Raw genomic sequence first — 27,628 nt, forward strand, 5'->3', positions numbered from 1 at the left:
TCATTGCAGTTGTCCATAATTTGTCCATTAAGAATGAAGATCTAATTGAATTGACTCTATTGTGAACTCTTGTGAATCTGATTTTATTCTGAGAGAAATTGATGCATCCTGTTATTAAACACTAACCACATATAGGCCTCGTCTCAGGTTGATTGAAAATAATAACCATCAATGTAAGATTTTATTTTATATAATATTTGTTAAAATCAAAACTTTTCTTTAACCGGTGGAAAAGATCAATCCCACTGTTTCCCTATACGTGCTGTCTTCTCTGGTCCCAACAAGTGTCCCTTCCTGTCTTTATTCACATCTTGGGGCGGCTGTGGCGTAGTGGAGAGCAAGGTAGTTCTCCAATCAGAGGGTCGGTGGTTCGATACCCGGCTTCAGCAGTCGATGTGTCCTTGGGCAAGACACTTAACCCCAAGTTGCTCCTGAAGGCCATCGGTGTGGACTGATGATGAATGTTAGTTAGAGTCTGATGGTGGCACCTTGATGGTAGCCTGTCATCAGTGTGTGAATGGGTGAATGATATGTAACATACTACTGACTGTAAGTCGCTTTGGAGAAAAGCCTCTGCTAAATGACTGTAATGTAATAATGTAACATCTTGAAACTATCTTTCAAGAAAATTGCTGAAACAAGTCCTGGAAACAGGTGAATTGATCTGTGCACAGACTGAGATTTGCTTCATTCTCATTAAAACCCAGATTTATAAAAACCCAGCAGCAGCAGAAGAAGAGTTAAGATGGCTGCTGGCTGTTTCTTCATCTGTTCAGCCGGTGCACTGACACACTAATCCGAAAGGAGAGCAAATTGATGGAATTAGTGGCTCTTTCCTGTCCATGGAGCAGGGCGAGGCTCTGCGCATGCGCCGTGCTGTCCTTTCAGTGGGACGGTCGACTCCCCTCCCTCTCTGTCTCACTCCGTCTGGGTAAAGGAAAAAAATAAAAACCCTTTGGTGCATCGGCGGAGACCGGGCGGCTGCCAGGACGAGAGCCAGAGTTCAGACACAACTTTACCTATCCCGAGGATCTGTGCGTTCTCTTCTTCATCGTCATCCTTCCTTCCGAGTAGCGGTGAAGAACCATTGGTGAAGATGTCTGGCTACCAGGGCAAGAAGAACATCCCCCGCATCACAGTGAGTGGGGTTTTGGGTTTTTTTAACATGGAAGTGAGCTCAGAGCCCACAGAAGGGCTCAGAGCCCTCTGAAGGGCTGTGAGCAAGGGCACGGCCGCATGGGTTCGCTTCCCGGGCGGTCCTCTGCAGACGCGCCTCGGGGAGGGTTTTGGTTTTTTCCGCTCGTTAGGATCGATGGATCAGTGAGGCCGGTAGCGTGGGGGGGCTGGGAAACGACATGTTTTATCACCTTTGCGACAAGTACACCTCCGTCTGCTTTATGCCATAACATGTGGGTTCATGCTCGAATCTGCGGTTCTCTTTGTTACACTGAGTATTCGGGTATTCGGGTATTCGGGGATCTGTTCGGGGCCGAATGCCTCCCTGCGTCCGCGTTAAGGCTCAGTACCCGGCCTGGATCATTCCCACTCTGGCCCATTAATGGTGGAGCTGTGGGGCAGATTGTTTCCCTGAATTCACAACGGTATCACAGCGAATGGGTGGTGGGTCAATGGAAAGTAGAGAATAGGGAGGGGAGGGAGGGAGGGGAGGGGGAGCCGGGGGAAGGGGGAGGGAGGGAGGGGCTATTTCTATTTCCTTCCATGTCTGTCTCTCTCTCTCTCTCTCTCTCTCTCTCTCTCTCTCTCTCTCTCTCTCTCTCTGTCTCTCTCTCTCTCTCTCTCTCTCTCTCTCTCTCTCAGCTGTGTAAGGGAGATGAAGGGAGGATGCATTTGCAGGCTGAGCTGATTCATTAAAGGTGGATGCGAACATGCAGAACAAAAGCCACATGGAGAGTCGATGCTTTGTGCAGATACTGAATGTATCACTACTTGACTCATTGTCTAAGCAGGCACTCAGGCCTAGAGGCCAAAGTGATAAAAAATCAAATTCCCTTACTAGAATAAACTATGAGTTGATGAGTGGGGTGGCGGATGCCAGGAAGGATGAGGGCCCTATTTCTTTAAGCGTCTGTGCCCAGGGGGCCCATTGTCTCAAAGTCTGTTCATTCTTTTTTTATGCTGTATTAGCAGAGGCCTAACAAGGCGGACGCCAGACGGAATCGTAGTGCTGCAAAGATACACGTGAATGTCTCTAAGGGTCTGCACTGAGAGGGGTGTTGTGGGTAACTGTATATCCAAATGTGTCCAAACAACACCTGTGCATGCTTGCTAATTTATTGGAACCACGTTTTAGCCTCTGTTGTGCATTTTTTTTTGGTCAAGCAAAGATTCCGAAGATTTGCCGCCTTCCAAATGTTAGGATTTGCCATTTGTCTCTGTTGTAACATGAATTTCTCTGGTTTTGGCATTCTTAGTCAGACAAGTCAAGCCATTTGAGGCTGTCACCTTTGACTCTGGGAACCTGCTATGCATACTGCTAGGAGAAGAGATTAATGCAAAATATTGGAGAAGACTAATCTCACCTTTATGTTCCACTAGTTTATTTTGATTGTTTATGAAGTCAAGTCATTAATTGGCTGTTTATCATGGCGTCCCTGGTGAAAAACGCAGCCAGACTCTCAGGTGAATCATTTCCCTCCTGGATTCTCTTGCAGAGTGCATGCAGCCAGTTGGCGGAGGGCTCAGAGGATTAGTAAGGGTTCTAGTCCCAGTAGTGATTAAGTCAGACCTAAATGGATCCAAAGCCTATTCTTGACCAGTGCATGAAAGAAAAATAAGGTCAGCGGCAGAATTTCAAAACGTATTTCCCTCTTAAGAACCGAGCATGATAAATGTGTCGCCTGAGACTGCGGCTGCCGAACAGGAGAGTCTCTTAGTGACTTTGTGGATGTTGGCGTTTCCAGCTGGTCCCAGGTCAGAACGACCTGCGTCACCACTGGGCTTCTTCTCTGAACAGCGTGAGAGTGAAGAAGTGGATGAAGCTTGTTAAACCAGACAGAGAGCGGAGAGGAAATGAGGTTAAATTCAATAAAGAAAATCTAAACAAGGAGAGGCTGCAGCAGTGACAACGGAACCCTGTGTGTTCATGGCCAATAAAATATCAGTTTACATCATTATGCTGGAATTGAAAGTCTCCTCCATCTATCCTCAATCATTAGGGGTGGAGTGTCGTGGTTTGTCTTGGACAGATGGAGTCGGGTCAGCTTCACAGGCAGGGACTCATCAAATATGAATGAACCTCCACAAGTTCACCACCTGGTTTCAGTAGCATTCAGCTAAACCAGAGCCCAGGAAAAGGTGTGTGTGATAGAAGTGAATATTATGCCATGTAGGGAAAACACACATGATCTTTTTGGAGTTTGGTCTATTAAAATGTACATTAATTGCCCATTCCTAGTTCCCAGAGTCCAAGATGACATCTTCGAATAAATTTTGTTGTCTGACATTTAGCTTTTACCTTAATGAGTTTTCTCAGATTTGTGTTTTCTTAGTATCACTGTTTATTTTTTATATCATTGGGATCTGGATTGGGAGGTGTCACATTGGACTAGGGAAACTTGTGGTGGGCACTCTTCACTATTTATTTTTGACATTTCAAAGGCTAAATAATGAATTAAATAATCAACAGATTGGAAATGATGTTATAAAACCAAGAAAGCCTGCAAATTTTTACATTTGCGCAGCTAAATGCAGAGAATATTTGGCATTTTTTGCTGTATAAATGACTTAACTAATTGATAGATTAAACTGGTGTCAACTGGCAGATCCTTCCAGCACAAGAGTCAAGCCAAAGTAATTTTTGCCCCAAATAAGTGCAGCGTCTCTTGATTTGCTTAGCAGGATAAATAGAAGTTATATATACGGATGAACACAAAGCTAGTATTTCAGTAAAGTAAATGCAGCTCTAATGGCAACGTTGGAGGAAGATAAAAATAGACTGTTGTACTATAATAAGACTGTCCTGGATTACAGTCTCTGGGACTACAATCCTCAGCGGATGAGAGATCATCAGGCAGTCTGCTAGCATACCTGTAGTACAGTAGGAGTCCCTGGTGGCAGCTCAGCGTGTTTGTGTTGAGGTCGCCTCAGTTAGTTCACGCTGTTCTCTCACAGTAATCAGCAGCCCCGGGCCCACTGTCTGCGCTCACATCACACACAGCGGGCTGCTCTCCAGATAACCCCCCCCACCGGCTAAATGTGAATATGAATTCATTTACTGTTGAATAAAGTGTGTAACAGGATCACGGTGCCTCCAGCTGTACTATATTCTCATGATTAAACTGCAAAAAAGAGGTCAATGGGGGTTGTTTTTCATAGTGAAAGAAAGAATTCAAGTGATTTTTTTTCAGTTTATAGTTTAGTTTATTTTATTTGCACAATTGAAAATTTTTAAAACATAACATGGATAAATAATATTACAGTGCAGGAATAGGCAGAAAGCCCACTGGGCTTATTTTAAGCCTCCACCTATATAATATAAAAAAATCACAATACTATAACAGTTGAAGAGATACTTAATGTGAGTATTTTCCTTGTCAAAGACAGAATTTAAGGTAATGTTTATAATCAAAGAGAGAAATGAAGGGATTTTTTTATTGTCAAAGAGAGAATTCAAGTGAAATATCATAGCTAAAGAGAGAAATTGAGTAAAGTTATCAACCTCTTAAAGAGAATTCAAGACGTTTTTCTTTCAGGCAAAGGTGGAATATATGTGAAAATTTTATCATCAAAGAAAACTTAATCTTATTAAGCACAGTTCATACTCACAAGGGACTTTTAAAGTGAATAATTCAGTGAAAGAGAGACTCAAATGAATGAGTCCAGTTTCCGTGTGAAATCTCTCCTCTTCTATAAAACTAATGATTTCCCTGGCGATGTGAACGCAAAGTTCATACTCTATCAATCCTAATCTCCAAGTATCCGTTAAATAAGCACACACAAACGTATCACTGTTGTGCAGCAGTTTGCAAGGTGTTCAGTTACAAATGTATCCCTCTGAGAATTTGTTTCTGTTGTTCCCGTTTAGCTGGCTATTTTAAAAGAGCAGGTCTTAATAAAAAAAAAAAGTAGGCATGTGTTTTTTCAGCAGTGGTCTGAACATGCACTCAGATGATTTTGGTAGCAGGCATGTTTTTTGAGTAATCCAGGACACACATAAATCACAGTGCTGAATGTCTGACCTGGCAGCGTTTCTCCACCTGACTTCACAAATGTTCCCTGGATAGTTTCCATTTGGACAACAACACGTCTAGTTGCTGGGTTACCTCTGACACGGGCAGACGTTTTCATAGCGCACAAATGGATTTCGTGAAATTTGTTGTCCTCTTTTGAGGGATCTAGCTTTCACATGTTTGTCTTTTTTTTCATACAAAATGTTTTTAATGATCATAGCTTATAGGATCAATCTGACCGTCTGTTATAGAGAAATAATCAATATTCCCATCAACAGTAGTGTGTTTATTTTATACTCTTCAGTCGTTAGAATTAGAGTGACTTTTAGAAATATGTTTGTTTAAAGGTGCAACGTGTAAGATCTGGAGAATTTTAGCTTAAAACATTCATAAAATGAGATGAGATGAGAGGAGGTTACAGTGTGGACGCAATGTCAAAGACGTCTATGTATTGTGTTGCAGGGCCATCTACTGAAATGAGCTAACCAGCTAGCCCCACCCCGTCCTGTCTTACAATACAACTTGTACCTAGAGGGGCAATAGTGAGTCACTGTATCTTCCAGTCTGTCCTCAGTCCAACATGAGAGGACAAAGAAGTAGAGCTGCCTTGAAGGCTTGTCAATCACGTAAAAAAACCACTTGTTTTTTTGTTCTTCGTCCAGCCGCCACCAGGGGACGACTTCCCAGGAAGGGGGGCGGGATCCTGTTAGCTGTAGCACTTAGCATGAAGCCCACTGCTCCTCCCTGCCCGAGGTACTGTTAACCTGATGTGTTCGGGTCCTAGGCCCTGACCAAATGGGCTATCCTGACCCATAGCTACTCGAGGTCTATGCCCAACCCAATCATCGTTTCCGCCTCAACCAGCTACAAAAGGCGGGTCTTCCCAAGAAAATTAACTAGATTCATACGTCTGGGTCTAACCTGTGTAGCGGCTGCAACAGAAAGGTTGCTGATCCAGCGGGGAGTCGGGGCGGTTCCTAAGGATCAGAACCCAGCTGCTGTGGTTTGCGTTGCCCAAATTTGTGTGTTACTACAGCTAACCGCCAACTGAAGGTCTGTTCCCCCCCAACTCTACTCCCAACAAAGTAGTCTCCTGGTTGCCGGAGGATGAAATGAAAATAGGAGTCGTTTTTCCTGTTTCTGCCTCTTTGGATTTAATCCAGTACACAAACTATCAAATTGCACACGTTCTGTACAGCCCCAAGTCATTGGCTTTGTAACACAAAGATGGCTAACGTAAACTACAGGCCAACGCCACACGTGAAGATTATAAAATAGCAGTGTTTATTTTAATCTGCTCTGAGATTTTAATCAATTTGGTTGAATTTAGCTTATTCGTGCCCTGCTGATGGTTGGTATTTGACAGTTGTCAAAAAATAACCAAGTTCTAGAGGTGAAATGATGCCCCCTACTTCCTCAAGCACGTGGTTGCATCTTGCACACCTTTTTTTTTTTTTTTAATATTTCAAAAGAAAGTCATTGCCTTAACAGAGAAATCAGTGAATGATTAAAACATTGTAAAGTAGCTTCTCAGCAGGTTTTTTTTTTCAAGTCATCCAAGACAAATTCTATGTTTCTACTATGACATTTACATTAGCGAGTATCCTGGAATGAAAACACAGCGGTTCAACAACAGGGAGCCCATTGAGCTTTCTCCACATCCTGTTTGTGAGGCCGTGAGAGGTTCCCATGAGGGAAAGGTCACTGTCATGTTTGGCTCCGAGCCAGTACAATCAGACACTCTCTATCTCCCCCAACCACTGTGTTCTCCAAAACAATCAGAGGATTATGCAGTCTGGATTCAGGGCAAGGCATTGTTCTGCTAATTTTCCCTCCTGTCTTTTTTAGCATTCGGCAGCTGAAGCTAAAAGACTGAGCCCTTTTTTAAGACACAAAAAAACCATCTGCCTCTCAAAACCCCACATCTTAGCCCATCATTATGGATCAAAAAGGAGTAATTGTGTCTGAAAAGACGGTTTGGCCGAGCAGCTTTGGGTCTGTGTGAAAATATGAGCGTCGACTCAAGAACTGAGGTCTCTTGACGAACTCTACCAAGTACTGTGATCATGACAATCAGTCACGATGATGCTTATGACATAACGGCATAGATGCCGCGGTTTGGGCTGGAGCGAGGCCCGTGGCTCCACATTGAGCCAACATCACCACGTGATCTTTTCCCATTAGGTGTGTGTGTGTGTGTGTGTGTGTGTGTGTGTGTGTGTGTGTGTGTGTGTGTGTGTGTGTGTGTGTGTGTGTGTGTGTGTGTGTGTGTGTGTGTGTGTGTGTGTGTGTGTGTGTGTGTGTGTGTGTGTGTGTGTGTGTGTGTGTGTGTGTGTGTGCACAATTGGTTCCTACAAATAAACCTAAAGTTGTTTTTTGTTTTATAAACAGATGTTTCTGAGCTTTGTATGGATATGACTTTGGGGCTCTTAAGGGGATTGGTGCTGATTTCCAAATCACATTCATTTACAGGTCTTGGGGAGTGCTACTGCACGTGCGAAAAAATGTCTTGCCTAAAGTGATGCCCTCTGAGGCAAATTTGTGATTCTGGGCTATACAAAATAAACTGAATTGAATTGAATGTTACAAAGACAAAAGACCAGAAGTTTGAAAAAGAAAAAAATCTGGGGTTGTGGAGTTAGAAAGAAGTGAGCTCACCAGGTCGAGTTGCATTGTGGGTAATGTAAACTCAGGTTTTTACAAGAACGAAGAATTCTAGGAATAAAATAAAAGACCATATCTCTGGTTCTGCTGCATCCATCATGAGACAGTGTTGTAGGTGTGCATCAGTGTTAAAGTCTTTGTAAGATTACTTTTGCAGTAAAAAATTTTTTCATTATTTATTAATCCTTTGATTATTGTTTAGAGCCCAATGGTGACGTTTCCCAATTTTCTACTTGTCCGACAAACACTCAAAGAAATTCAATGTACAGTGATATGAAACTGGGAAAAGCAGCAAACCCTCACATTTCAAAAGCTTGAACCAGATCATTTCTATTGATTTAAAATTATTGGAAGAAGAGTATTGGTGCATGCAGAGATTTGTTTAGTTTGATATGTGGCCGAGCAATCTGATTGGGAGTCATGAAAGAATATGTATTATGTAATATGTGACAAAGCAGAGTCCTGCAGTGCTCAGCTGTGTGTGTGCTGGTTCAGATGCGGGGCGGGGTCTCAGACCGGGAGCCTTTGCAGAGCGGCAGCAGTTGTGTTCGGGGCCAGAGCTGCTGGCCGGCTGCAGCTAGGCTCGGAACAGAGCAGCCTTTGTTAGCCGGGGAGATGCTGGAGGCCTTGTGACCAGAGCCGCCACTCCCTTTTTGGACAGGGGACGGGGTGACTCGCGGGGAGGAACGGTGGTAGGGGGGCTCAGGGCTCAGCGTGGGAGCCTGTGGAGGTGGCACACCCCCCCTGCACAGAGACACAAGTGGCACAGCAGCAGGCATGGATGATTGATTACACAGTCTGTGCTCTGATTGGTTCCCTCGTGTCTGCACATGGAGGGGTGTGTCTGGAGGCGGGCTCCTGTCCTCATTGTTGCAACAGTGAATACTTTACGCCCCTCATTCCAATTCAGAGAGAGGAGCAGTGATGAAGAGTCACTAATGGTCATTGTTCAAAAATCCAAACAGAAACCTGGAGCTGATCCAAACACCACAGCTCTGTTCTGTGTCTGTGTCCCCTCCATCCCTGCATTGGATAAGTATTAAGAGTGTGTTTATGTGGATGTGTGTGTGGAGATGAAGAGAGCCAGTATCTGCACGACCATGTGTTCCTTATCAGAAAGCATCCTAATAAAGGCCAAGTAAAGCCTGCTGTTTACATTCTGCAGGTTTGGCTTATTTCTTTACTGTGACATTTCCCCAAATGCCTTTCATCAAATGCCTTAATCCACTATACAATGCAGCCAAAGTCGGATACTCGCCGCTCATAAGGGTATTTTTTTTAGTCGTCTTTAAAACCAGAGACCAGCCTTCATGTGTTCAGTTCTGCAGCGTCTGGTTTCCACAGTTCAACATAAGCTTTACCTGATTAAGTATTTATTGTGGTGTTTACATTTAATCAAATGTGCAGTGACTGATCCTTTTTATTCTTTCCAGAGTGACCGTCTCCTGATCAAAGGCGGAAAGATTGTGAACGATGACCAGTCCTTCTGCGCTGACATCTATATCGAGGATGGAGTCATCAAGTGAGTTTACTGTTTTTTTTTCTTCAAGCTGCTGAAAGGAAAACTCGCATCTCATCGCGTTTACAAAGTGATGAAGGATCCATGTGTCTCAATTTGTATTACAGTAGTGAAAATATAATTAAATGCAAACCGAAAAACAATAAAATTAGCCTGTATGGCTAAATCTGGCCAATTTAAATGATGGAAGTGCACATGTTAATTCATATGCATTGCGCCTTTTTAAAAGGACAGTGTTTAGGATTTTGTGGCTTCCGGTGGTAACTGAATAGCTCGCCCCTCCCTTTTTTGGACTGCGGCTTCGTGAGCTGAAGAGTGCAAAACAGTGGTAACGCTCTCTCAGAGGCCGTCCTCACAGTAACAACAATACTTTAGGAGCACAGGAAGTCAGACTGTGTCTGGCGGTACGATGGTTTTGCCAACTGCTGCTTATATTACCAGAGTTTGTCGGAGAACTACGGTGACCTTCATATAACGTGAAAAGCTCACTCTAGAGCCAGCGTTTGGTTTGTCCGTTCTGGGCTACTGTAGAAACATGGCGGTGCAACATGGGGGACTACATGAAGAGAACCTGCTCCCAATATAGATATGAAGATCTCATTCTAAACACAACAATTCTCAGTTTCAGGTGATTATACTCCACTGAACATAGTTATGAGTATTGTATTCCAGTACTGCTACTTGATCCCACAAAATGCTGCACACTGTTTCTTTAACTTTACAAATAATGCATGGTAAGTATTTATTACAGATGTGTAATTCATTTTTTTATTTTTTCTATTACTCCGTTTTGTAATGTCTTGCGTTCTTGTCAACAGACAAATCGGGGAGAATCTCATCGTGCCCGGCGGGGTGAAAACCATCGATGCCCACGGCCGCATGTTGATGCCTGGCGGCATCGACGTGCACACGCGTTTCCAGATGCCCGATCGAGGCATGGTGTCTGCTGACGACTTCTACCAGGGAACCAAGGCGGCGCTGGGCGGAGGCACCACCATGATCAGTAAGTCGTTCAGTGGAAAGATCTGGGACTTGATACCTCAGTCTCATTCAAGGTCCTTTCTGTGATGGAATCAAAGCTGACCGAGGTGTCTGCAGAGCGTCTTTCCTCTGCAGTGGGTCTTCATTCACTGTTTGGCTTTAACTGAACACATCTTAATGTGAACAGGAAGTGTGCCAGGCCTGTTCATGACCGGGCCAAAATGTAAAAACTGTCCGTCTGCTTTTCTGATCACTTAGTTCACACTCAGCCAGGAAGTCAGTTAATTTCCCTTTGGACACATTCTGATTCTCATTGTTTTTTTAACACCCCTACTTTTCTCCATACATTGTAGGCTTTTTATTCTTGGTTGTATTTTCATTTGCATAATGTTTCACATTAGTGCCTGGCCTGTTTATTACTTTGAGCTAGCATATCAATAGTTTTTTCCACTTTTTTTTCCTACTTTTTTGATGTGCCCTTGAACTATTTCAGCCTGCTGGGATTTGGCTCAAATCCATTTTACATCCAGTTTAGGTTGGTAAAATACCCAGAGTCTTTCATTGTTTTCTCTCCCTTTATTGCTTAAGTATTAGGCAAATTCTCAAAGCCAAACCTAAACAGAAAGGGATTTTGATTTCAATAAGCAGATTTTTTTTCTAGATGTTATCAATATACTGCCATTGTCCAACCAGGCTTCATTTCATTTTCTTGTTATTTAAAATAGACTCAAGACTGTAAAGATAAAAAAGCGCTAACGTTATGTACAACGGTAACACAATTAGACGGAGCTCTGCCCCCCCTGCTGACTCAGCAGCTGAACTAACCTCCCCCTTGCAGTAAAACAAACACTCCCAGGCGACTCGTGAGTCGTTGTCACCTCGGGGCGAAACGCTGACTGCTGCAGTGTCAGGCAGCTCTGGAGCTGGGAGGTGATGCATGGCAGCCCGCTGACTGGAATGTCAGCGTAGGGCACGTCACAGCAGAACACATGTGACTGCGCCACAAACGTTTAGAATTTTAACTCGGATTGAGGTATCATGCCTAAGATGAACGCGTTCAAAATCTGACAGACATCAGACATTAATATTAAACGGACATGTTATGTTGTGGTCCAGACAGTCATATTTTATTTTATCATATAATATTGTGTATATCTTAAACTCTGAATCTGAATTACTTTATCATGATTTTTATTGCCCTTTATAACTTTGTTTTTGAAAGTTGATATATATATTTATTATGATTTGGATGATAATTATTATTATAATATATATATATTATTATTATTATTATTATTATGATTAATATATGGATCTGAATCCTGTCCAGATATGTCAGAAATCAGGTGTGAGCTGTCAGTCTGAACATGAAAGACTCACTTAGCAGTTAGCACAACACATATAGTTTAACATGAATCTGTCTCTGAAACTGATATATTTATCAATAGAAAATTACACAACAAATTGCATACGGCTGGTTTGGACTGCAGTCTGTAGCAATTTGAAGATGTCATTTTGGGCTCTGGGAACTTGCGCCGGCCACGTTTCACAGACTAAATAATAAACAATTTATTTGAGAGACGTGTTATCAGATGAGTTTGGTGAAAATATTTATTTTGCAGCACAAATGTGAACAAACATTCTTTCCTGACCGCACTGGAGGACCACACATCAGCAGATGAAAGCTGTTTCATTCACTCATTCGGGTCTGAAAGCTCAAAAAAACATCTTGAGTCCATATATTGGAAGTTTGCCTCTGTGTGGTGGAAACCATGAGCAGAGCAGGGGGAGCACATGACGGTTTTGCGTTTGGAGCTCTGGCTCTTATTCGTACAGAGATGGGAGTCCTGAATCTGGTAATCCTCAAAGATCAATAACACGGTCACTTGAGACCAGGTGTGAACCACAATCTGTCTTGACACAACCTTCATTGATGACCGATGATATCACAACTGGGTCTCAGAGTCACTTTGTCTCTGTGTGTGTGTGTGTGTGTGTTTCCAGTTGACCACGTGCTTCCTGAACCTGGAGTCAGCCTCATCTCGGCCTTCGAGCAGTGGCGTGAATGGGCCGACAGCAAGTCCTGCTGCGACTACTCCCTGCACGTCGACATCACTGAGTGGCACAAAGGCATCCAGGAGGACATGGAGGCGTTGGTGAAGGATCATGGTACGGCCACGCCCAACGCATACCATTAAGTCAACGTGTTTCTTAGAGCATATAAGAAATATATATTTCTCAACTATAAGCTACTTTGGGAATTATAATACAATTATCATGGTGAACGTAAAAAACAAACATGACTATTTGTTAGTACTCACAGCTGTTAAGCTAGCAGCTAGGGGAAATCTCCACACTCCACAGATACCGGATTCTTCTTTTTTTTTTTTTTTTTTTTGACAGAGCATTTGATTCATTGATTGATGTCCGTATGTAATGAGAACTTAAACAGACATATCAAAAATGTTTTTCGAGTAAGATTACCAACCCGGGTAACCCCTTTTTAAATAAACGGAGCAGTGCTTTCACTTTCACTTTATGCTACTTTTCCTGCTAATGAACAAATCCTTGCATCGAAACAGACTTAAAATATGGTTCTTCTTGTACTGAATTAAATGCATTTTCGTTTTAATAAGCAGTATATTGCTCTTCCTCAGTGGCCTGCAGCCACAACATTCAGGAAAGTTTTTCACAGGTGATGCGTGAAGCCGAATCTTCTGGAGTGCCCCCTTGTGGCTGGCTGTTGGATTAGAAAGCACTTGATTTAAGTTTTCTAAGAGCGCAGCATTTTAAATGTCAATATCACAGTCGATCATGTTCATTTAATTGTGGGAAGCAAAAAATCGTGATTGTAAATAATATTCGACTAGTCGTGTGAACCTAGTGCACACTTAACCAAATATTACACTTTCTTCGTAGAAATGTTGCACTATACTCAACCTTTGTAATAACCAGGATGTGTTTTTTCTGATCAGATAATTTAAAGTGACTCTGTTATCGCACTCTGACAATCAGAGTGTTCTTTGATGTTCTTCTGTGTCAATCTTCCGTTCCCCTCGTGGTTTTCACGCTGACGTCTTGTCTTTTCAGGCGTCAACTCTTTCCTGGTCTACCTGGCTTATAAGGACGTTTTCCAGCTTACTGACGCTCAGGTGGGTCTTCTTCTCTTCTCCCTGTCTCTCCGTTCTTTTCTCATGCCATGTGTTGCAGAAATGATGATACATGCTATATCAAACATCAAATGAGAATCAGATAAAATATATTGAATTTGGATTAAAACTTGATGGATTTTGGAATGTTGTGGTGCTGTGTTCAATGAACAGATTGGCCTCGTGGAGATTCAGCCTCTCCTACACTGAATCTAATTAAACCGGAATTAATTATTTAACACCAAAATCCAAATCTGGTTACAGTCGACCCTAATGGCCATCATTGTTGTATGAAATATGAGACGCGAAAACACACGATCCATGGACAAAGATAATGCTGTTCAGAGTACAAGGAATAGTTGAATTAACCAAAATAACAACTCAATCAAACTTGTTTACTGTCGGCGCCAACCCAAACTGACAGCTCAGCCAGAATAGCAATTATAGTAGAAAAAAATAAGTCAGTCTGCCAAGAAGGTAGCCTTCATCCTACACTGAGAGTTACAGTGTGAGTCTGTTTGTCTGGGCGACGCCTTCATCTCGTAGCGACTGTTTCTCTTGGGAGACTCGATGGACAATAAAAAAATAAATAAAAAAATACATGTCCTCTCCATGTCTCTCTCTGACTCGTGGTTAAAATGAATGAATCCCACTTGAAAGTGTTGGTCTTTTCTGAACCTATGCAAGGAAGGAGTTTTCTCTCTCATGTCAAACTTCAACACCTCTGTAGTGCTGCATTGTTTGGCATCGAGGAAGGTGATGACTCAATGAACACGTCCAATTTCCCAAAGGTCCGTGAAGTTATTGCTCCATGAACAATCAAGAGTGTGACAGACAAACACACAGTGTGAAAGTCATTTCACCAAAAAAGTATGCGCATTAGTCAAAAGCTCATTTAAAGCAAATCAATCTCCCTCAAGGAAAAAAACCATCATACATGCTTTCTCGTGAAAAAGCCAAGGGCCATATTTTTATGTCTATCCAACAATGCAAGTACTGATCATACAACCAACTGACTAGAAGCACTTTAGAAAAATGACTTCTTTACATCACTGACACACAACATGACGGTTAATAAAGAAAAAAACTGTTCAATTCAGTTTATTTTGTATAGCCCAAAATCACAAATTTGCCTCAGAGGGCTTTACTATCTGTATGCATGCGAAATCCTCCGTCCTTCCCTCACATCGGCACAGGAAAAACTCCCCTAAAAAACCCCTTTAACAGGGAGAAAAAAGGAAGAAACTCTGGGAGAACGACAGAGGAGGGATCCTTCTCCAGGATGGACAGAATGCAATAGATGTCATGTGTACAGAATGAGCAGCATAACAGAGATACAACACATTCAATGTATATGACATAAATGATTCATATAATCACAGTAGTAAGCAGAGTAACGAAGGAACAAATTAAGACTACTTATAAAAGCAGCAATGACTGTAGTAGAATTAAAATAATGATATAGGGAATAGTAATGTGACAAATCATAATAATATCATAATCATAATAACACTGCTACTTCGATAATAATGGAAGTAGCAGTGGGTGTCAGCCGGCTCATAGCAGGAGGCACGACGACGGTCCAGGTACCACAACGATTCAACGAGTGTTGTGACCATCAAAGCACTCCGCACATGACCTCAGCCTCCCTCTGAACTCATGCTTCACTCTCTTCTCATCCGGCCACAGATCTCTGATCTGTTAAAGAAAAAAGTACGTTACAGTAAGAGCTCTGCCCTCTGCAATGAAGCAATGACACTCGATGGTCTTCTTTTTGTGTACCTTTCGGATATGGTTTTGTGGTTGCTGTTCCTCAATTGATCTTATGTATGTGCAGGCTGTGTAAATAAATTAAATAATAATAAATTATCTATCCACCCATCAAGGAGTATCGTAGTGGATATACAGTAAAGAGTTGACAGACAACAAGTTGCAGTTGTGCATCAGAGATCATACTCGTGTCTCCCTCTTTGCTGCAGGTGTACGAGGTGTTCAGTGTGATCCGCGATCTGGGAGCCATCGCCCAGGTGCACGCTGAGAATGGGGACATTGTAGCCGAGGTACGTCGCTCTACTCCAGTATGAGAGACGGGATCTGGCACGAGTAGACGCGTGATTTTCTGATAATTAACGTAAAAGGAGGAGCTGCTCGGCGTCATCACTGCTGAGGCTTGTCGGGACTCAACATCTCCAAATTTCACAGAGGTTTGTTTGTGTGTGTTTTAGGAGCAGCATAGGATCCTGGAGCAGGGGATCACTGGACCTGAGGGACACGTGTTGAGCCGACCTGAGGAGGTAAGGCAGAGTTTAAGCACTCCTCCACAGCTGCCAGTGTTTTGTTGTTTGACAGTTTTATATTGAAGCTATGCGTGGCAAATACTTACACATCCTCCTCGGATCCACCTTCATGTGTTTCATGTGAGAACCCCAGAGGTGTTGCAGATAGGAGCACATCCTCTCCATAAATCATTGTTGTTAGCCGTGAACATCCAGATGTTGGAACAGTAGAGTATAACTTATGGCAGATGTTTTTATTGCATACACTTCTGCGTTTCTCCTTAAAATGTCCTTTTTATGTTATTCCTAAGGCAAGGGCAGACACATTTTTTTTTTTTACATTTTTTATAAAGGGGGACACCCGGTCCTCTGTGGAGATTACAAGCTTCATTTAAGGAAAAGCATGAGTGATTTATTATCTGTTGCTGTGTAGTTGAGCTGCTGCTGAATTTCCCCATGGGGAAGTTGCTGAGGATAAGCAGCAACAGCTCAGATGAATCAAATCTTGATTGTAATCCAAAGGGTTATTTTGTAGTGATTTATAGAATGGTTATTAAAAACCTCAGACAGAAAGAGAAAAGGGAGAAAAACTGACCGTTGAACGAAAAAATAAGGCAATATGATCCAAATAAGGACAAGATCAGACCACAGTCTGTCATCATGCACAGATGAGAGTAGCATTTAATTCATGGCAAGAAAGCAAATAAGCTTAATGGCAAAAATGATGAACTATTCCATGTAAGATTATACTAATCTGTTAAGAGTATTTTCCAAAAGCTGCGTTTAAGTTGATTTGGTCCACTCTTTGTTTGTCTTTAACTCTTTTCATCTGGTTATTTATCTTATTTCTAATAATTACGAGACTGCATAAGCGTTTATGCTATCCTAATCCCTGGCTAAAGTTTAATGACATGTCGTGATCAGTAGTGAGAAAAGGATGAAGTAGTTGAGTGTGGAAGAAGAAAGAGAGTCAAACTAATACGTCACCCCACCTCTTTCTATTGTCCCTTCTCTTCTCCAGGTGGAGGCTGAGGCTGTGAACCGCTCTGTGACTGTGGCCAATCAGACCAACTGCCCTCTCTATATCACCAAGGTGATGAGCAAGAGTGCTGCTGATGTCATCGCCCAGGCCAGGAAGAAGGGTGAGACGCTTATATATATATATATATATATACTCTGAATACAATTTATCGCAAGCTTAAAAAACACCACGAGAAAGCCACAAGACTCCTTTGACGAAAACCGTAACTTTACTTCACACAACATAGTTGCCTCCAATCTCTAAATGTGCTAATGTTATTGTGTTACTTTGGTGAGGCCAAAATTACCCTTTAACACACCAAAGGTGGTCAAATTTCAGTTTTTTTCAAAGGAGTATTCAAGTGGCTTTGAACCTGTTCCATTTGTAGAAAATAAACGGCTCATTCTGAAGTTATGAAAATATACCGATTCATATTTTCAGGCTATTCCATTACAAGAAAACATACTTGTTGTTATTATTATTATTATTATTATTATTATTATTATTATTATTATTCCCCACCGCAAGCCTGGGAACAGACGGCTCTAAATGCTTCACACTGGCCCTTTTTAAACTGATTCAATATTTATAGGTGGCTAAAATAAGTTTTGTTGCTGCCTCGGTCCACAGCAGTACATTGATTTTCTTCCGTGTTGGTACCCCTGTCTGTTTCTCCAAACTAGAGGCGTGCCGACTCTCCCTCTGCTGTCGGTCACTGTCTGTGGATAAGCACCTCATACAAACCCACTTCACTTAAAAAAATCAAAACCATCGTCTTTTTTTCCATAACTAGAAATCTCAGAGATGAGTGTTTGCACAAAACCACAGTCTACCCCACTACTATTGGCATAAATACTTAATTTGTGGGTTTCCACAATACTATTTAGGTTCTGGACTGGAATACCCCTACTTACTTGAAATTACTTCAGCTCCAATCAAGTGTATTCATGCAGTCGTTTTTTTTTACAGACAGTAAAACAGACACACACTAGTACAAACAGGAACCACTGCAGCAGTCCACATGACGTGCGTGAATCAAACTCCAGGAGCGTATCATCTGGTGGTATAATTGGGATTGCACTTTTCAGGCACTGTGGTCTACGGAGAGCCAATCACTGCAAGCCTGGGAACAGACGGTTCTCACTATTGGAGCAAGAACTGGGCCAAGGCAGCTGCCTACGTCACCTCCCCTCCCCTGAGCCCCGACCCAACCACGCCAGACTATCTCAACTCCCTGCTCTCCTGGTAAGGGGAAGATTAAAACTGGACACACAGTGAAAGATATATTTATGTGAACTTACAACCCTAAACCTGAGCAGCAATAAACCTGATATCCCGTCTTTCCTCCTCATTCTTTCTACACCTTAACTTTCTCCATAGTGGTGACCTGCAGGTGACAGGAAGCGCACACTGTCCCTTCAACACCGCCCAGCGTGCTGTTGGCAAAGACGACTTCAGCCTGATCCCTGAAGGCGTCAATGGTACTGAGGAGAGGATGTCCATCATCTGGGACAAGTGTGTGGTATGTATATTTCCACTTCAAATGAAGCATATAGAGAGCAAAGGGGTGGGAAATATAGATAAATATCACGTTATATGTAACTGTATACAGTTATATCAATAGATATCGTGATATGTTACATCTTCTTTCAAATCAATTGATTTTATGCCTAAAATGCATGTTGGCATTCTCACTCTGAGCATTTTAGCATTGCTATAGTATAGAGATGTGGCACAGACACCAGTAACAGGACAAAGGAAAACATGAAACTAAAAACCATGCACACATAAGGAATGAACATCCATAACACCTTTTTTTAAAAAAAAATTTTTTTTTTAAAGGGATTGCACGGAGAATATCGGGCCAAACAAGACCAAATCAGAGTAATAGAGTGACCCCCTGTACTGTTCTCAATCTCATCTCCGTTTCACTTCAGGTGACTGGTAAGATGGACGAGAACCAGTTTGTGGGGGTGACCAGCACCAACGCAGCCAAGATCTTCAACCTGTACCCCCGCAAGGGTCGTATCGCCGTGGGATCAGACGCCGACCTGGTGCTGTGGGACCCAGACGTCACGAAGATCATCTCTGCCAAGACCCACTACTCGGTAATAACTTCACTCATAACTTCATGGAGGATCATGGGAGAGGGAGGCCTCTTAATGTCAAATGTTAAAGCCTCTATGTGTGGAGTTTCTATGTGATTGATGTCTGTCACATTGTTTTTTTTATTGTCAGACATTCTCAAATTCTACTCAAGTTACTGTTGTTGTAAACACAGACAGAAAAAGCTCTAACAATGGGTGAGTAGCTGAAATGAAAAATAATAATTAACTTCATTTATATAGCATCTTTCATGCAGAAACGCAGCTCAAAGTGCCTCACAGAACAGAATTTAAATGAGGAACAAGCTTAAGCGGAATACTAGAGCAACCATTAACAACAAGACAAAATAAAATGTTTATATAATTCAAAAGTTAATATTCACAAATTCAAGAAAATATAGTTGAAATATGTCCATCTTTGTAAAATAATTTATGTGCATAACTGAGTGTTTATTTAGACACATGAAACAATTTAGCAATTAAAAACAATCCCAAGAGGATTCTAGAAATGAAATGTCTGTGTATTTAGGGAGATAAGAAATAGGCTAGTTGTTGAACAAGAATACACAAAAAAAGAAAGACCTGGCTTTGAGCTCGGGGGCTTTGTTTATATTAAAACATGAAAGGGGTCCTTCTGGAACTGCTTCCACAAAGTTGGAATCCTGCTGTTTAAAATATAATTTTAATACTGCAGCGATAATGAAACTAAGGGACACAAACCATCGATAACAGCCGCAGACCACAAGGTATAAAAAGTACTTGAACAGGGGTTTCCACATACTTTTGCCATACAGTGTAAATATGGAAGTTTACATGACTCCAAATAAAAAAGTCAGATTAAAATCAGTGTTTTTTTACTCTCTCAACAGTACCAAGTGAGGTAGTGATTCCGCATGAAATACATCCCCTACAAAATTATAAATTCCAGTATGTGATAATGATTAATAATAATAATAATAATAATAATTCAGTTAGTCCACTCTCTGTTGTCTGGCCGTCTCACTGCTGAACAGGGTGTGGGCCTCACACAGAGTCAAGGGAGTGATGTCATCCCTAAAATCTGCCAGAGAACTGGAAGGCGTCGTTTTTGATTGTTAGCAGGCGTGTGTCTGCGCGTGTGTGTGTGTGTGTGTGTGTCTGTGCGCGTGTGCGCGATACACTCAACATTTTCTCTTTTAGAATAAGTGGCAAAACAGGAGTAAAAGACAAAGTCGAACAACATTTTTGCACAACTGGTTCCTACAAATAAACCTAAAGTTGTTTTTTGTTTTATAAACAGATGTTTCTGAGCTTTGTATGGATATAACATATCTATTCACATGAAATTTATAATTTGAGGCTCTTACGGGGATGGGTGCCGATTTCCAAATCACATTCATTTACAGGTCTTGGGGAGTGCTACTGCACGTGTGAAAAAATATATTGCCTAAAGTGATGTTACAAAGACCAGAAGTTTGAAAAAGAAAAAAATCTGGGGTTGTGGAGTTAGAAAGAAGTGAGCTCACCAGGTCGAGTTGCATTGTGGGTAATGTAAACCCAGGTTTTTACAAGAACGAAGAATTCTAGTTCTTGTGACTATTGCTGACTCTGTTGGCCTAAACCCGTCTTGTTCTTGGGTTTCTTTTTTTATTCCTCTTGGTCAGAAAAATGACGGAACTAATAGTCATGGGAGAAACTGCTCATTTGGTGTGTTGTGTGTGTGTGTGTGTGTGTGTGTGTGTGTGTGTGTGTGTGTGTGTGTGTGTGTGTGTGTGTGTGTGTGTGTGTGTGTGTGTGTGTGTGTGTGTGTGTGTGTGTGTGTGTGTGTGTGTGTGTGTGTGTGTGTGTGTGTGTGTGTGTGTGTGTCACAGGGTACACTGGCCTACTGGTGATCTCATTTCAGGCTCTCAGAGTCCACCAGATTGCTATGACCTCAGCTCCGGTAGCTTTTAGGAGAGAGCATACAGCAGCTTCCACCCTCCCTGTCCACACACACACACACACACACACACCCCGAACCACACAGGCGACCCTGCTCCTCCCTCTTCCTCTTCCTCCTCCTCTGGCCTGAGAACTGAATACCTATGTTGAATACACTTCCTGTAAGTCGCTTTGGATAAAAGCGTCTGCTAAATGACTGTAATGTAATGTAACTGAGGCCTCTATACCACATAAGTGGTACGATTAGATTTGCTCGCTTTATTAGCATTAGCAGCCAGAGGGGGGTGCTTTCAACTCTGCGTGAGTTAAATCAGTTAAGCTCCTTTCACAAGTGCACCTAAATCCATAAACATTCCACCGATTTTACACGCTGGCGTCACAAACTACAAGTCCATCAACATTGCCCTGGCAAGTCTCCAGAGAAAGACTTTCATAAATCCTGTGAATTCCAGCAGCAACATTCTGAAATACAGCACGGGGTTACATCATCTTAATGATGGGGGGGATCAGCTGGAGAACATGAGTCATAGTGTCTCTGCTTTGAAGGTATTTCTGCGATGATTTAATACATCTAGTATGAAGAACTAGCAGTTGTACCTCAAATCGTTTCAGGTAACTCAATAAAAACATAGTATTTATGAAATTACCACTTAGTCTTTTTTTAAATGTTACGATGAATTCAACATAATTTTCGCCCAGTCTTATTTAAGAGCAAGCCTAAAAAAACATTGTTCCCTTCAATTCCGAGGAGCATTTTCACAGTGTTCCCAAAATCCAGCCAAGAGAATAAACGTCCTTTCAACTACAAAATTATTTTTAAAAATCCATAATTTAGTCAATCTGTGTGGGGAAATCAGAACCCTTCTGTTTCTATGTTGTCCTCCTTTTCCAACTCACTGCTGTTGAACATGAATACGTTTACTGCTGGAGACAGAAATGTGTACCTGAGATAAATAGTTAACCTTTTCATCAACAAATATCGTCACACATTGTGAGCAAGAGCCCCCATGTACTCTGGGAAAAGGGGGAATTGATTAATTATCTTTCAAAATGTGGATTTATTTACCTTGTATTTGTGGAAGTACTGACAGCCGTTCATACCTAACCTCCCTTTTCATTTCCTTTTCATGTCATCGCTCCCCTCCGCAGACTGTGGAGTACAACATCTTTGAGGGCATGGAGGTGCGCGGTGGGCCTCTGGTGGTGATCAGCCAGGGCAAGATCGTCTTGGAGGAAGGGAACCTCCACGCCACTGAGGGCTCGGGACGCTTCGTGGCCCGCAAACCCTTCCCTGACTACGTCTACAAGAGGATAAAGGCTCGCAGCAGGGTACGTCTGCACCGTTACCCGCCTTTGTCCCTGTTAGAGGATGGAATATTTCTTGTTGGTTGTAGCTTACGTGATTGTCTGTTTTCTTCTTTCCTAAAATGCAGCTGGCTGAGCTGAGGGGTGTGCCCAGAGGACTGTATGACGGCCCGGTCTGCGAGGTGTCCGTCACCCCCAAAACCATGACTCCCGCCTCTTCCGCCAAGACATCACCTGCCAAGCAGCCTGGCCAGCCCGTCCGTAACCTGCACCAGTCTGGTTTCAGCCTATCTGGTCAGTGCAGACGTTAGTCCGCAATCATTAAGCCGTGTTTCCATAAATACGTTTTTGTTGCTTAGTCAAAACTGTATGGAAATGTCAAAATTCAATAAAACTTCCAATTTTTTTTTTTTTTTTAATGCCTGCTTCAGGTGGTTATTGCTTTTGTTGAAAAAAAGAGTTGAGGCTCTAAATGAATTATGGAAACCGTTTTGCCAAAAAGTTCTTACGTAGCCAACATTCAACCCGCATGGCTGATCAGCTGTTTCAGTCCGTGGTCTGGTTGCATCATTTGTCATTAGATGACATGAAAAAACAATTCAAACAATTTTGCTCTCGTAGATGGTTAAACAACCAAGGTGACTTTCTGTGTCTGGGTTTGCAACCTCTACTTCTTCTTCTACTCTGTTTTCTGGCAGATTACAGCCATGCATCAAGCGTAGCCTGGTAGCGCCAACTTTTAATAAGAACTACCAATGCATTGCCTAGTTTATACTCTTCAAACAAGTAATGTACCTAATTCACATTTCTTTTTTGCAACATTTCAAAAAGTTTGCTTAAATTTAGTCTGACAACTGAATGAAAAAACGGCTGCTGTCTTTCTTACTACTCTTTCTAGCTTTACTCAGGTTGGAATTTATGTATTTGTGAAGCCAAAAAGACTGGAGGAAATAACAGAGCTCCATTTTGAAAACAGGCTTGCGTAAAGCACGACATCTTCAGCATTGGAGAAGGTGCATTTCTGGTGTTGCTACTTAATGCCATAAAGCATCCATAAATTGAGCTAAGGTCAACATTCACAATCACAATAGTTTTCAAGGCCCTGAGAAAGTATTATTTAACATTTATTTATAAATATTTAATGAGAGTGCATGAGGCAAAGAGTAATACGTGCCATTCAAGGTGTCACCTCAGCAGTTTTATAGATGTTTTCTTTCTGTGTCGGAAATGTTTTTGCAGTTCTACAGTTGGCCATTGGTGCAAATTGTCAGTAAAGCCCCAGTTATACTCCCAAACCGACGTGTACAAGAACCGCTGTGGATATAATGAATGTGAATTAGCTCTGTTATTACCATAGACTGTATATAAGTAGTGGGCGTAGTCATAGGGACGTCATCCATTGGTTTGTAGACTGCCGTTAGTTCAGCAATTTGGCCCTCGCCATCTTGGCTTTTTTCAACCAGTGAACCGAGGTGACCATATTTGGACGGGTGAGGAGTTTACAATGTTTACTGAGGCAATAAATAAAGTGAGAAGTAGGGTCATTACTTTACAATCTGACTTCTTTTAGCAACCAGAGGAGTCACCCCCTGCTGGTCAGTAGAGAGAATGCAGGTTTAAGACACTTTCGCGTTTGCCGTACTCAGAAACGAAGGTTGCTGCCTGGTTTATACTTTCCACTTGGAGGTCGTGTTCCATACATGCGCCGAACGCTACTAGCACCTGTAGCGGAGTCGCTGTGCAACTTGATATTGAGCGAAACTTTTAAAATGCAGTTGTCGATATATGATGAACTACAAGTTATTACACATACATATTCATTAAGTGTAATAGCGGTATGTCACATTTTGGAGGGAGGTTAACTTCAGGATTGTTGTTTATTTTGTTTGTCCATTGTGTGTTTTCTAGTAGATAAGCTAGCAAGGTAAATCAGCCTTAGTCTTACGGTGATGCTTGAGTTGTTTTTTGTTTTTTTTAAAGTGCATGCCAAATGTTTTAGCCAACTTTGCATTTTGGTTGTCACAGGCGCTCAGGTTGACGACAACATTCCTCGCCGGAGCACCCAGCGCATCGTGGCGCCACCAGGCGGCAGGGCCAACATCACCAGCTTGGGTTAGAGGTCCATCCCCTTGGGCCGCTAAGGAGGACAGGAAAGAGACCGGAGGACGGACGGCCAACAGGAGCTGAGGAGTCGGGGGAACAACGCCGAGAGCCGAAACCCTCCCCAAGCAGGCCATCCGTCAACCACAGTCTCTCGCCTCCTCCTCCGCCGCTTTCCACCGGAACCACTCTTCTCCTCCCCTAAACCCCCCCCGATCCTAGAGGACACCGTTAGAAACAAAAACAACATCAAGAAAAGGTCTGCCTCACATGATGAAAAAAAGAGAAAAAAATGAAAACACTCCTCATTTGAGCACTTTTGACTGCATTATTTCATTTTTTTTTTTTTTTTTTTTTTTTTTTTACACCGTATTTTCTCCCTGCCATGTATCCTTTTGATGTTTATTTTACTGTTGTTTTAATAGAGGGGTCAAGTGAGACTAAACTGAATTAACACCGCTAAGAGAAGAGGAAAATTTAATGCAGGATTGTATTTCCACTCTTCCTTTTTCCTTTGGGAGAGTAGTTTAAATGGAGCACCGGTACAAAACCAGTATTGTTTTTATCTTTTCTTGCTTTCCTTGAACAGGCCGAGCACTAGCTTGCTTGAAATTGAAAAGTCTTAAAGTTTATTCAGCTGACAAGCTGTTGACTAATCTGTGATTTGTATTATTATTGTTGCACTTCTGTTGCTTCACTTTCCACTGCATCCCCATCTGTCTCACCATCAATATCCAATTGATTATTAGCCAGGAAGACGGACTCAAGGTTTGAAAAATGGAACAACACAGCAATCTTTTTGTTATAGACTCTGGCTGCACTGACTCATCTCATGTTTTCCCACCTGTGGCTTTCAGAGGTACATAAGTTAAAAAACATATTCCACATTTGGCAGCTGCCTAATAGCTTTTTTTTTTTTTTTTTTTTTCTTTAAGCTGTAGGAGCTTTGGCAGGTAGTAAATATAGCTTTATAGGTGGGAGAACGGAGGGAAAGAATTAGGTAGGAAAGAGAAAGTTGTACTCACCGTCGCTTCCAACTCAACCTTTCCTTGCCTTATTGTCTCTCAGTGCCGTCCTTTGAGAGAACTTTTAGAGAATCATAAACGTCCATGAAGGTTCTGATTAACGGCCGTTGAGGCACCTCATCCCCGTCCATCACCATCCAGTGCATTTTACACTCAGAATGTTTCCCGTCCTCTGAAAATGTGACTGTTTTTACACTCATCCAAACCCCTCTTTTCTTTTCTACTCTTTATGTGCCTGAACCCACAGAAGTTGTACTGATTTTTCTTGTTTTGTTATTCTTATTGAGGTTAGTAAAGGATGTAAGATAAAAGAGAAAAAAAAAAAGAGAAAAGTGTAAAATAGCCAGGATAAAAACCGATTCAAAGGTGCCAGATTTTGCGCTTTCACGGGGCCCGCCCTGTCGGCGGAGCCCCCGCAAAGACGGAAAAACGCTCGATATCTTGAAATGTTCTAATGTTTTAGGGTTTTTAACTTTGTCGTCAAACTGCTTTTTAGTGTCATTCTGTATAACTAGGTGCCCGAGGGCCGAAGCACTATTGATTTGCGCTTGAAAGTAGACACGAGCTGATGTATTTCTGACTGGTGTGCGGTGTTGATGTGTGAGGGATGGGACAGCGGCGCAGCGGGCTCCCGTACAGATCTTCTTTACTGTTGTGGACGTGACTTTGCTGAGCGCTCGACGTTCCTTTAATTTTGTGCATGATCTGGTTTTCATTAAGCCAAGCGACTGATTTCCTGTGTTAGTCCTTATGTCAACGAGGTCTTGGCCACCAGTCACCATCTCTCTCTGCAGCCCCTGTCTTCACAGTGACTCAACACAATGCAACAAGCTCACGCTGTCATGGACATAGGGACCAGTTCCATACATGTGGATAATCTGATGAAGACTATCTATGGAATTATTGTCATACTAGTTGCTATAACAGCACATTAAAGCTAGCGTTAGCTCTAGTTAGCTATTAGACTGAAGCTTATGTAACTAGCTCCTAACTCACTCACTCACTCAGTCTTTCACACACAAACACATATGATGTATATAAACACAAACTACACCAACTCTGTGTTTGTGCTTTCAACCACAGTTTTTTCAGGCTTCCTCCCCGACAGAATGCAAAATCTGTCAGCGTTACAGATGGAGTGTGTGTTTCTTTTAAAGGAGCCAAAGCAGGGGGAAGGAAGCACGTGTCCGAAGCCATCACAGATGAGACATGATAGGAATCTCCACGGCAACTTGTGCATAACACAACAAGGTTTCTGCAAGTCAGGAAGTGGGGAATTCGACCCTGTCTGTCTGACTACTGTTGCCTTTATTAGAAAACCCCCAAAAATGTCAAATTAAAATATCCCTCTCTTCTTATAGACACAATCTACACTATGCTACTCCCTCCTGCTAGACTGTTTAGGTTGGAGAGCCTGTGTGTGAGGAGATGGGAGGTGAAGTCCTCAAACACTTATAGAATTTGGCAGCATAAGCGTAGCTCCTGTGAGAGCAACAGCACACTCCTTGTATTTTTCTATTTTCCGCGTCACTCCTTCCTTTCAGCTTGTCTTTCTCCTCTTTTCATTCCTCCCCCTCCCTCCCTCCCTCCCTGGCTCCTACCTTGTTTCTGGCTGTTGCTGAGGCGACAGACCCCTTCACGCTCTGCTTTTTTGTTTGTCATGGCAACGCTTGTCAGATCGGAGGTTGCCAGTAGCAACTCGTCTCCTGACCTGGTGCTATTTGAACAGCTTTGCACCCCCCCCCCCCCACACACACACACACACACACACACGTTTTTATTATTATTATTCTGTGTCAGTTCTGCACCATTCCTCCATAATCCTGTGCTGGGTTGCTTGGAATCCAGAATCCCCTGCTGCTTACAAAAAAATCTATTACAGCCGTTGCTGTGATGCAGCACCCATGCCTGAAAGAATTGACTTGGACATTAAATGCTGGCATCCCCCTCGTTGTGTCCCATGCCTCCTACACACACACACACACACACACACACACACACACACACACACACACACACACACACACACACACACACACACACACACACACACACACACACACACACACACACACACACACACACTCCTTTAATGCTCTGTCAGCTTGGATGCTTTTTGTATGCCATATTATGCTAATGATATATGAGTGATATGTAAGTACGCAACGCGCTGCAGGCCGAGAGGAGCTTTCCTTCTGTTGAACACCTTCTTGCCCCTGAACCCTCTCGACACCTCCCCCCTTCTTGTAAGCCTTCCCCTGTAAAAGTGAAACTGTGTGATGGTATATGTCTTGGTGGCTGTGGGGTTTCTGGGATGCTTGCTTATTATGGAAAAAAGTATCAAATCCCATGGATGGTGATGTTAAAAAAACAA

At 42.4% G+C, this 27,628-nt stretch overlaps 1 protein-coding gene across 1 annotated transcript; it reads left to right on the top strand.

Annotated features, from left to right (window-relative positions):
• The first annotated feature begins 831 nt into the window (after nucleotides 1-831).
• On the top strand, nucleotides 832-24,437 carry dpysl2b (dihydropyrimidinase like 2b). Its single transcript, XM_054611962.1, has 14 exons — nucleotides 832-1,138; nucleotides 9,287-9,375; nucleotides 10,191-10,375; nucleotides 12,358-12,522; nucleotides 13,444-13,505; nucleotides 15,482-15,562; nucleotides 15,728-15,796; nucleotides 16,800-16,920; nucleotides 17,888-18,044; nucleotides 18,180-18,321; nucleotides 18,737-18,907; nucleotides 21,974-22,153; nucleotides 22,258-22,423; nucleotides 24,155-24,437. Exons 1-14 carry the CDS (start codon nucleotides 1,097-1,099, stop codon nucleotides 24,244-24,246), a joined length of 1,722 nt encoding a protein of 573 aa, XP_054467937.1. The 5' UTR covers nucleotides 832-1,096; the 3' UTR covers nucleotides 24,247-24,437.
• Nucleotides 24,438-27,628: the final 3,191 nt, after the last annotated feature.

Source organism: Anoplopoma fimbria, chromosome 14, assembly GCF_027596085.1.
Source record: "Anoplopoma fimbria isolate UVic2021 breed Golden Eagle Sablefish chromosome 14, Afim_UVic_2022, whole genome shotgun sequence".
Lineage (NCBI taxonomy): Eukaryota > Metazoa > Chordata > Actinopteri > Perciformes > Anoplopomatidae > Anoplopoma > Anoplopoma fimbria.